The sequence below is a fragment of the Dasypus novemcinctus genome, chromosome 11, assembly GCF_030445035.2.
Source record: "Dasypus novemcinctus isolate mDasNov1 chromosome 11, mDasNov1.1.hap2, whole genome shotgun sequence".
NCBI classification, from domain to species: Eukaryota; Metazoa; Chordata; class Mammalia; order Cingulata; family Dasypodidae; genus Dasypus; species Dasypus novemcinctus.
In genome coordinates, this window is record NC_080683.1 from 9,315,395 (window position 1) to 9,327,525 (window position 12,131).

The window sequence follows — 12,131 nt, forward strand, 5'->3', positions numbered from 1 at the left end:
TCTCCTCCCACCTCCCCAGATAGTACTTTTGCCATATGACCTTGTACATTTCTGGTTTTAGCACTTACTATGCCAACCATTGCTTGTGTTTCCTTCCTGCCCTCTCTGCTAACAGATGTGTGAGTCCTTAAGGCCAGAAACTATTTTAAATATCTTTATATTCATGGTTCCTTCATCTTAGCATCCAAAGCAGTGTCTACACATGTCTAGATGAACTAGAGAATGAAAATGTCAGGATAACAAGATATTCAAGAAATATTACAGCTTTACTGGACTTTGCCACTAGAGGGCAATGGATTACAATGTTCTGATACTGTGCCGAGTCAACCAAAAGCTCTAACTCTTCTAAGGGATGGAATTGGAGTACCACCATTCATTCATTTATTCAGCAAAATATTGAACACTTATACTGTGCCAGGCACCGTTCTAGCCTCTGGGGTACAGCCATAAACAAAATAGACAAAAATCCCTGCTTTCTACTTCTAGGTATTTATTTTTCATAATGAAAGTGTATAGTCCCAAAGAATCTTGTACAAGAATATTCATGGAATCTTTATTCATATAGACAAAAATTGGAAACAATCCAAATATCCACTAACAGGAGAACATTTATTCATACAATGGAGTAGTACTCAGCAATAAAAAGGATCAAACTACTGATAAGAGCATGGAACAATCTAAAAATCATTTATTGAACCAAAGAAGCCAGATTCCCCTCCAAAAAAGGAAAAAGTACATATTGTATCATTCCATTCAAAAGTAGACAAAATTCATCTTTGGCAATAGAAATCAGAACAGTAGTTGCCTCTGGTGGGGACTGCCTGATAAGACGCATAAGGAAACTTTTGGGGTAATGGAAATGTTCTGTTTGGACTGGGGTGTTTTTTATAAAGGTATATATATGTGTCAAAACTCATATCGGTACAGTTATGTGCTATTTATTGTATATAAATTATACCTTAATCCCTCACAGAACTTAAATTTTGGTGGGCAGAAACAGACAATAAGTTGAGAAAGTAGGTAAAGCATTAGTTAGACTGTGAAAGTGCTATGGAGAAAGGCAAAGCAGGAAAGGCAGATGGGGTGTGTCGTGTTGGCAAGGGAGGGAAGGAGAGGTCACACTGATGACATTTGAGTAAGGGCATGAAAGAGGTGAGGGGGAGCTCCATGTAGTTAATTTATTTTTAATTTTTAAGATTTATTTATTTCTCGCCCCTCCCTCCCGTTGTCTGCTCTTTGTGTCCATTAGCTGTGTGTTCTGTGTCTGCTTGTATTATCACCAGGTGGCACTGGGAGTCTGTGTCTCTTTCTGTTGTGTCATCTTGCTGCATCAGCTCTCCATGTGAGTGGCACCACTCCTGGGCGGGCTGTGGTTTCACACAGGGCAGCTCTCCTTGCACGGGGGGCACCCTTACACAGGGGCATCCCTGCATGGGCTGGTACTCCTTGCCCGCATCAGCACTGCGCACGGGCCAGCTCACCACACAGGCCAGGAGGCCCTGGGTGTCGAACCCTTGGACCTCCTATATGGTAGGCGGACGCTCTATCTGTTGAGCCACATCCGCTTCCCCATGGAGTTAATTTTTGATAGTCAACAACCAAGTTTTTAGAGAACAGAAGTTACTATTTGTTAAGTCCCCCCACTTCCACCCCATACCCACATAACATGGACTCTGTTGCCGTGTCTTGCTTCTGATATATTGTGTACACCAAGTATATGGTCTCAGTTCCTGGGAGGCATCATTCTCCATCCCACGTCTGATTCTTTGCACATGATATCTATCCACTTTGCTGACCCGATCTTCTCTGTCTGAGCAGATGTTGAGACCAAAGATGAAACTGGATACATTTCCGTAGTGATAGTGGCATTTCATTATTGTCCCAAGAGGACGTTCATTCTTCTGCTTTTTAAAAAATGTAACTTTATATGAAAGTATAATATTCAGCTAGAAAGTGCATATAATGTATGTGTACAGCTCAATGAATTTCCCCGAAATGAACATACCTGTGTAACCAGCACATAGATCAAGATATGGAACATTTCCAGCTCTCCAGAAGTCCCCTTTTCTTCCCTCCCACTCTTTACCCACTCCCCAACCCCTCCAGTAAGGGTAACCACTTTCCTTATTTCTAACACCAAGATTAGCTTTGCCTATTTCTAAATCTCATGTAAATTTAATAATATAGTAAAGATATTCCATTTTCCATTTTAATACTATTTGGTGTTGAAGGAATTGGGGAATGGGACTAATGTGTGATTTTTTAGCTCCCAGTCTTACTTGGGACTCTAATCCTTCCCTCGAGGTACCTTCTGGCCCCATCTTCATAGGTGAAACAGCCTCATATCTGATAGGCAATTGAATAATACTTGAAATTCTTCCCATCAACAGGCATATTTGTGGAGACATCCCAGCTAGAATGCTACACTAAGCTGCTTTCAGCTGGTGCTTGAGAGCAGTGTGTGCATTTGGTGGGTATCCAGAGCTGGATTTCAAGTCGTTCTAGGAAGTAAGTTTTGAAGGGCAAGTTGTGGTCTGTCATCCCTGGGACTATGAGACTAGCCTGCCCTGCCCCTGGTAGTGAGTCAGGCAGCTCTGTTTCTCCCCCTCTCATCTGATCCAGTAATAAGTGAGAGCTTGTAACAGAGCAGACGTCGAGGTAGCCACCATGTTCAGGTTACTTGAGTCTGGATGAGGAGCCAGTCTGTGGGCAGCTGACACCGGTGTTGGGTGTTCTGGACTCGCGGGAGCCAGTTCACATCCTCGATGCCGTGGTGGCATGCTGGCTGTCTCTAGGGTGGTCTTTGGGCAGGTCCTGAGGGTCGAGTGTATGCTGGACCTAGCCCTTCCCTTGTCCTATAACCTGAAGACTCGTTTGGGCTCATGTCATCTGGGGTCCTTAGTGCCAGCACTAAGAAGCCGAGTTAATCAGCAGTCACTAATATTTGCTGAGTAAAAGTTAATGTAATACAGTAACATAAGGAACCTAAGGAAAATAAAAAAGCAGCAGTGGAATGAATTTTAACCTGGGTATTGTGACACACGTGCACACTCAGGCTTCCCCCCACTGCCCAGCGAACAGCCCGAGTTCATTTATAATTCCAGGTTAACATTTACTTTAGTCAGCGCTCTGACTGACAAGCACAGTGTCAGGAAGGGCTCTATGGTCAGCGGCTTCTCTGTGTCTTCAAATCAGCTCATCTTCTCTGACAGTTTGAAACCTTCCCATGAAACAGAACCGCCTCCCTGTAGATCTCTGTCACAACCTCAGAAACAAGTCTTTCCTCTGACCTTCCCGGACCTTTCCTCTGACCACCTCCTCTCTAAAGACCAACTCTTCTCACTGTCCTTTCTCTGCCAGGTTGTTTGACTTCACCGGTTTGGCTGAGTGACCTCCGCCCTCTCTATCCTGTAGGTTTGTGGTAGTGTCAGTACCTCACCTGCTGCCTTCAAGTACTTACTTCCTTGAAAATGTCGGGTAACACCCAATGATATATTTATGTAACTCTAAAACCACTTAAAAACTATTACATGAGATGAGCAAATGAATTCCTTGATACTTTTCATAAAACTGTGCTTTTCTGGTTTTTGAGGTTCTTTAGACATACAGTCGGAAAGACTTATTTTTTTCCTTTTCTCCATTTACTTTTATGATCAACCAATATGCAGGTATTCTAATGAGTCCAGTTTTTTTAAAGGCATAAATCAGATAAGCCAGAGGCTTTGAAAAATAGAAAATTTGTCTGTAGCCTGATGCCTTGAATCCTCTTGTTCCTGCCAGTCGGGCTGAATCTTCTGACCAAAAACCTAGAAATTGCCTTGGAATCACAGATGGTTCCTGGGAAACTCCTTGAGCGTGAGTAGGCAATTTGTTCTTGTCAGTTTCAGCAAAATCTGTTCTCTTCAAAGCTGTCAGGTAGTTTTTGAGGCTATATTAAGCTGATTTCAGGCCCAGAATTCAGGGTTCTCAGAAAAATAAACAGTTGACTGGAGCTGCTGCTCAAGTACATTTTATCAGCTAGTAAATGGGCATGTTCTTGTCAAGCCCAGAGTGGGCAGTTTGATTTTTATAAAGAGCTTTTGATTTTCCTTGTTGGTATGCTTTGCCTCTTAAAACAGCCGTAAAATATCCCCTAAAATCTCATTCCCTTCAATCTGCGTCCTGGCTGCTGCGTGCTCGTAGTGACAACCCAAGCCTCTGTTCTCACAGGAGACTACATTGCTGGCATGGTTTCCCATTCCAGCTTCAATTATATGTTGAATTTCCTCAAATGGGACATATAATGATCCTTGTGAACAGATTGTTTATGCCGAACGAAGCCCTTCAGAGAGCATTTGGTCCTTTTCTCTGCTGCTTTCTGCTGGTGCACTCAGCTCACAGTTTTTGACTGAATGTGTTAATTTCATCCTCCCAGCAGGCAGAAAAATAGAAGTAAACTCTCCCTCCCACGCTCTGAAATGCTGGTGAACCATCTCACTGTCTGAAAGCAAAGGGCTCACGGGCAGAGCAAGTGTAAGAGCAGAATTTGGGGAAGTAATAGGTCCCAACTCAAGGCCCTGAAATAGGGTTTGGCATCTTGTCTTTTGACAGCTGAAGGTTTGGAATTGGTGTAGTTACTGAGAATAGCATCTTACCAACTTAGGGCCTCATATTTTACATTGGATTTTCTACTTTCTAAAAGATGTCCATATACTACAGATACATTTTCCTCCTCAAGACAGAAAAGTGGGAATGGAAAGCTTTGAAAATTATCTTTTTTTTTTAAAGTACACAATTTTTGGATGGCAGGTATATCAGTGAGAATTAGGTTTGATGATGAATAACAAATATCCCAAATAATGGTGGCTTAAATAAGATACACATTTATTTGTTCCTTGTGTCGTACTAGCCATAATAATAATGATAGCTACCATTTACGTAATGCTTATTTTATGCCAGGCACTGCTGATGGCACTTTTCAAATATTAACTCATTTAGTCCTTACAATATCCTATGACATTGGTATTAATATTTCTACCTTAATAAAAGATGAGGAATTGCATTCACCAGAGACACCCTCCAACTGGATACCCAGGATGACGCTGAGCAATCCTACTGGAAAAGGACAACACGAGCTCCAAAGGACACCAGGGACAGAATTCTGAGTGGCGCCGAGAATACATGTCAACTGTTTATGTAGATGGCAGGTGCAGAAATAATGGAAGAGATGGTGCTCAAGCAGGATTTGGAGTTTACCGGGGACCTGGCAATCCTCTAAATGTAAGCGAGAGGGCTTCTGGATGGTAGACAGACCACAGTGCTGAACCGAAGGCAGCCCATAGAGCAGTTGAACAAGAAAAGAGCCAGAACTAGACAAGCTCATGATTAGAAGTTCGTCATCAAAGGTGTTACAGAATGGACACCCAACTGGAGAGAAATTGAATGGAAAACAGCCTCTGGAAGAGATGTTGTCAACAGAAGAGATTTTGAGAAGATTGATCAAGCTCCCCAAGGAATGGATATTCAATGGAAATGTGTTTCTGGTCATCGTGGCATCAAAGACAATAAAACTGCTGATAGATTGGTCATAGAAGGATCTAGAAAATATAGAAAATAAGAATGTTCATCTTAGGAGTTACCTGTAGTCTAGGAGCTATATCTGCTGGTACCATTTCTTACTATCCTCCCAAGAGCATTTCACCCTTGTTTGTACCTTTTTTTTTTTAACCACTGATAATTACTAACCTCTTTATCAAGTACAGTGTAATAAAGCAGATTTCTTGCTTTAAAAAAAAAAAAAAGATGAGGAATTAAAGCCAGAAGTCACATAGCTAAGTGAGTGGCAGAGCCAGGGTTTGAGCTATGCAGTCTGGCTCCAGAGTGTTTGCTCTTAAATGCGTGCTATTTTGTCTTAACAAACGAAAAAACCACCACAGGTCACAGGCTGACATGGCAGCTGAGCGCCACATTGTCCTTAGGGTCTAGGCTCGCTCTCCCTTGGTGCTCTGCCCTGGGTGGTTTCCCTTGCCCCTTTCATTCCCACTGCAATGTTCTGGAATCATAGAAATGCCCAAGACCCTTCAAACTTCTATGGAGAGCTGAGCCGTGATTTGAGACGTTTGTATGAGAAGTGGGTGTGTTTTTTTATCTTGAGCCTTTCCTGTGGACTTTACTTTTTCCCCTACAACTGTATTTTCCTACAGGGAACAGGACAGGTTAGGGTGAGCAGCCGTACTTCTAAAGACGGAAGCAGCACACCTTCCTCGCTGCACTGTTGGAAGGCTGGTCCTAGAGAGCTGTTATGTTTGCCTTAACTTGTGGCGTCCTGAGCAGTTCTCAGATGGGGTCAAAGAGGGCAGTCCCCCCGGCATTGTTTGTGGTTGTGGTAGCTGGAGGCAGCCCGGGTATCGATCCCTGGGGAAAAGAATGAGTGAAAATGTGCTAGACGCCTTACGATGGAGCCATGTGACTCACAAGTGGACCTGTTTCTGTTATCTGAATTTTTAGTTTCTGCAAGCTTAGTGTTGTTACACAAAATCTTTATTCTTTTTTGGTGATGAAAAGGCAGGTATAGTCAATTGTGGCTCTTTTTTTTCCCTAAAATAATGTGTTTTTTTCCCCCGACTATAAAAATTATGCTTATCGTAGCCATTTTGAAGACAAGTAAAGCTTAAAGAAAATAAAATCCTTTATCCCACTACCTAGAGATAAGCACTATAAACCTTGTGATATATTTTGTCTTTCCTCTGTGCTTATATAGGCACACATAAATATTGTATGTACAGTAGTTGAGATGATACCATAAATAATTTTGTACCTTGCTTTTCCCCCTTAACACTGTGACATGCTTCCTCATGTCATTAGCCGTATCTAATAAACTTCATTTAAAATTAATAAAATAAAAATAGCCGTATGCCAGGGTCCATCATTAGGTCTTTCCATATATTAACTGTGGTGGTATTTGAGTTAGCTTTTAGGTTGTTCTCAGAGTAATAGCTTTTTGACAAAACACCCCACCCTCACCCTCCCCAAAAGGTTTTTGTTTTTTAGCTTTTGTTTTAAACAGCTCTTGGTGTCCATAAAAAAGTGACTCTTCAAACAGAATGAGAATTTAAGAGTTGTTATACCTTTTCACCAGGAGGTTTGGTTGTAAGTCTTCGTAATAATTCTCATAAATGAAAGGACTGGATTCTGAATACATTTTTGTTAGATGTTTTTATCTTTCTGCAACACAAGGGACTGCAATAAACATCCTGTTTTCGAGTCTAAGTTGGAAAGCTGCCTTGGGTACAGAACTCAAGGGCCTGGACATTTCCACGTGTGGCCTCTGACAGGCATATAGTGGTCTGCAGGTTGAAGTGTTCTGTCTTATTGAGCAGAGAGAGGCTTTCTTACTACTTCTACCTCTCTTTAACAAGGGCTAAGAGGGAAACATCCGTGGCCTTTTCCTTCTTCAGGTTTTTTGAGGACTGCTTATGTTCTCCCACTTGGATCTCAGACCTAACAACTTCTCACTCCTTTTACTTAGTGTGAGGTGTCCATGAGAACCTAATAGATAGTCCTCTAAAAAAGGGCCACGGCCAAATATGCTTAGGAAATGCTGGATAAACAAGTTAAGCAGAATTTCTTAAGTCTTCTCAGGTCCTCTTGTACTCCATGCTCTTTGTGACTTTCCACAATAAGGATATATTATGGCAGCATTCCTGTATTAGTCAGCCAAGGGGGTGCTGATGCAAAGTGCCAGGAATCCATTGGCCTTTATAAAGGGTATTTATTTGGGGTAGAAACTTAAAATTACAAGCCTAAAGAGTACAACTCAAGGTGCTTTCTCACCAAAGTCTGTTGCCACATGTTGAGGCAAGATGGCAGGCAAACTCTCTCTGGTCTCTTGGGCCTTCTTCCTCTTAAGGCAGGAGCTCTTAACCAGGGGTCCATAGAGCCCCAAGGGGTCCATGGAAAGATTTCAGGGGGTCCAAGTTTTAGCTGTTTGAGCCTTCTCTCCCCTGGCATCTATGGAGCTCTCTCTCTTTCTGTGTCTTGTTGAGCGAGTGTCATTTATATCAGCCCACCAAGGGGACTCAGACTCAACCCTAAGTCATGCCTTACTGATGTAGTTGAATCAAAAGCCTAATCTTAAAAGGTAGTTTAATCAGGACATGTAAGTTCAATCTAATGCATTCAAAAGGTATCACACCCAGAAGAACAGACTAGTTTACTAACATAATCTTTTGGGTGGATTCATAAATAATCTCAAACTGCTGCACTCCACCCTCTGAATCCCCAAAAGACATTACATTATTCAAAACCTCAAATCCTTTCACTTAGCAATGCTAAGTACAAAAATCACACCACAGTCCATTTATAGAAATACACTTTGTCTTGGGGCAGATTCTCTTCTGGTCAGAGAACTGTGAAACCTACAAAACAATTTATCTGCTTCCTGTATACAAAGGGACAGACATAGGATAAACATTTGCATTACCACAAGGAGAATATGGGAGGGAAATATGTGTCACTGGTCTCCAAAAGTTCTGAAAACCTGCAAGGCATACTTCAATAGATTTCAAATTCTGGAAGTCTTTCTTAAGATGTTGGTTTCTTCTCCTTGGGGCCTCATGGGGGCCATCCTTTCCACAGGCTTGCCCAATGGCCATTTTCTTGGTTCCATCCTCATCAAGCATCTGGGTGGCAACTGAGCTCCAGACCTCACCCTCTAAGAACATTGGAAGCATAGCCACACTTTCCCAAATCTCTGGGGTACAGTTTCAAAGCCCTTAGTACAGTGGGGTGGTGGCAACAATCTCCCTAATCTCTGGCATATAGGCCCAATCTCTCAGAACAATGAGGTGGCAACTTGGCCTTCCCTAATTAATGGGAAACAGGTCCACCCCTCTCAGAACAATGGGTGTAGACCTCACTCTCCCCAACCTATGGGGAACAGGCCACTCAGAGAACTGGGGTGGTGACCTCACTCTCCCCAACCCTTGGGGAATGTACTCCACCCTCTCTGTAGGCTGGGGCAGCAAAACTCTCCCTGAACAGCAGGTTGGAACATCCACCCTATTCAAATGCTGGGGCAAACACCCTCTCCGTACATTTAAGTGGGGTTCCTCTATTAACCCAATGAGATGTCTTAATGCCAGACCTCAACTTCCATGGTTTTCCTCTTAAAAGCCATTTTTTCCTTCTATCTGTCCCCTCCAGGTCCCCCCCCCCCCATTTTTTAATATTTATTTTATTTATTTCTCCCCCCTCCCTTCATTGTCTGTTCTCTGTGTCTATTCCCTGTGTGGTGTTCTGTGTCTGCTTCTATTCTCATTAGGTGGCTGTGGGAACCGATCCTGAGACCTTCCAGAGTGGGAGAGAGGCAACCATTTTCTTGTGCCACCTCAGCTCCCTAGTCTGCTGCATCTCTTATTTTCTCTCCTCTGTGTGTCTTTTTGTTGCATTATCTTGCTGTGTCAGCTCTCCATGTGGGCCAGTGCTCCTACGCAGGGCAGCACTCCGTATGGGCCAGCTCACCACATAGGCCAGCTTGCCTTCACCAGGAGGCCCTAGGTATCAAACCCTCAACCTCCTATATGTGGTGGACAGGAGCCCAATTGTTTTGAGCCATATCCAGTTCCCTCCTCCATGTTCCTTTTAGTCCAGGCTGACAGTCGTTATGTTCATACAGACTTCATAAAAAGCTTGTTGGTGTAATATGCAGGAAGCAGGGTCCAAGCCATCAGACAGTAGGACTTTTCACAAGTCTTCCCTGGATAATTGCATTTTCAATCCTGACTTAGAAGTTCCAAGTTTAGTTAATTCCTCAAATGGGGCACTATCATCTCGGGGCTTGATTTCCAGAGGCTTAGAATTTCCGAAATCATTTATGGTTTCTTTGTGCCCAACAATTCAATTATCAGCTTTATCTTTTTCCTCTAACATTTTGCTATAAGCTGCAAGGAGAAACCAGGCTGCATTTTCCACCTTTAGTTTGGAAATCTCCTTGACTAAATGTCCAAGCTCATAATTTTCAAATTCAGCCTTCCATATAACATCAGGAATCAATCTTGCTAAGTTCTCTGCAAATTTAAAATGCAGATCACTCTTCCTCCAGTTTACAATAATAGTTTCATCATTTCCTTCTAAGGCCTTTTCAGATATAACTTTAGACTCCATATTCCTACCAACAGTCTCTTCAAAACAGTCTAGGCCTTTTCTATCAAACATCTCACAGTTCCTCCAAAAAATACTCTTTACACATTTATAAAACTGTTCAAGCATTTTTGGTAATTGCAAAAGCACAACCCCACTCCCAGTACCAAATCCTTATGAGTCAGCCAAAGGGATGCTGATGCAAAGTACTAGAAATCTGTTGGCTTTTATAAAGGGTATTTATTTGGAGTAAAAGCTTACAGTTACAAGGACCTAAAGAGTCCACTCAAGATTGCTTTCTTACCCAAGTCAGCTGCCACTGTTGAAGCAAGATGGCGGGCAATCTCTGCCTGATCTCTCCTTCCTTCTTCCTCGTAAGGCTCTGTAGACCCAGCTTCTTCCCATCTCAGCTGTTGGCTGGCATAGGGCTCATCTCAGGACTTTCTATACCAGTTTGGCATAGGGCTTATTTCTTTACAGGCTTTATCAGCTGCCCAATTGCTCTGTTCTTTTCAGCTACAAACTCAGGCTAATGGCTCATCTGTTCCCAGGGCTCCAGGATTAAAACTGACCAAGTTCTGTCTCTCGTTTTCTTGTGTCTTCTTGAGTGAGTGCCCGTTTATATCAGCCCACTAAGTGGGTGGGGACAGAATCCTGAGTCATACTCTACTGACACGGTCAAATCAAAATCCTATAAGATTGATATTCTGCAGAATCCATCTTGGGAACTACCAAGTTGATGGAATTAAGCCCTAGAAGCTTCCACAGACTTGAGTCATCTTCCTTCACATGCGTATTTTCACTTTCGAGTGGTGAGGCTGTGGGTCTGCCTTGTCAGAATTTGGAGATTCCTTCTTTAAAATGGACTAGGGGGCTATCTGATCCCAGCTATTCCCATCACATCTAACAATGCTGGACAGCTCACTGAATTTCTGAAATCAAAGAATTTTTCCAGACCATCTTTAGGGAGCTGAACATGAGGCTGAAGTACTTTTTTCTAAAACCGAATTAACAAATGCATAGGAAGGGTAAGATAGCTGGACCCAATAGGGGATTGGTTTCAGAAATGGCTTGTTCAGTGCTGTAAGGAGATCCTTCAGCATTCCCTGGGTTACATTTGCTCACCTGATGAGGGAGAGGGGGACAGGCGATTGTTCCTTGGCATCAGGTCAGCCCAGTTCCCCCCTGACTTTTAGGGCCCCACCGAACACACTAGAGTCTAACATTCTCTCCCCATTTTAAGATAAGACCTCCGGACGTTCTTCACCTTTTGTTTTACAGAAGAGGATGTGGAGAACTTTGACGTGACCAACTTGTCTCAGGACATGCTGCGAAGCATTGAAGCCGACAGTTTTTGGTGCATGAGCAAGTTGTTGGATGGAATCCAGGTGAGCCGCTTCTGCCCTTCTGGGGTTGTCTGGGTCCAGGGCTCCTGCGCACCTCTGGTTTCCTGATTGCTCTTCTGCATTAGACAGGGCCACCCACCTAGCACTGCCACCCTTTTCTCTTCCTTTTTGGTCTTTCCATCTCTATTTCACTAGCTTTACAGCTTTCAAAAAACAATGGACTAGTGTCTTCCAGAGTCTGAGGAAATCCCCATGTTGCCCTGGCTTTGTCATCAGAGAGCATCCCCTCCTTTCTGCTTTGCACCCCAAGCCACATGGGTTTGCCTCTATAATGCAGAGCTGTATTAGGCTTTCCCATGCTTTAATGTTCTGAAGATTTCTTTGTTTCCCAAACCCAGTTATTGGCCATAAGCACTGGCTTTGGAAACACAGCCTGTGCTTTTAAATGTATTTCAGTGAACTTGAAGGTGGACACACAAGTGTTTGGAGCCCCTGTTAATCTGGGCGCTGTATCATTTACAGGATAACTACACCTTTGCACAACCTGGGATCCAGAAGAAGGTCAAGGCACTAGAAGAGCTTGTCAGCCGGATTGATGGTAGGTTCAGAGGAAGACAAATTCTGTAGCAATAATAGTACGATTCTAAGCCAGTTATACTTGTGGGT

General features: G+C 43.0%; 1 protein-coding gene across 1 annotated transcript in view; it reads left to right on the top strand.

The window, feature by feature from the left end:
- Positions 1-12,131, top strand: part of TBC1D22B (TBC1 domain family member 22B) — a 101,391-nt gene that overhangs the window by 66,826 nt on the left and 22,434 nt on the right. The window contains exons 9-10 of the mRNA XM_004484073.4: positions 11,401-11,507; positions 11,988-12,063. Coding sequence (XP_004484130.2) covers positions 11,401-11,507; positions 11,988-12,063 — 183 coding nt within the window. The remainder of the gene's footprint in view (positions 1-11,400; positions 11,508-11,987; positions 12,064-12,131) is intronic.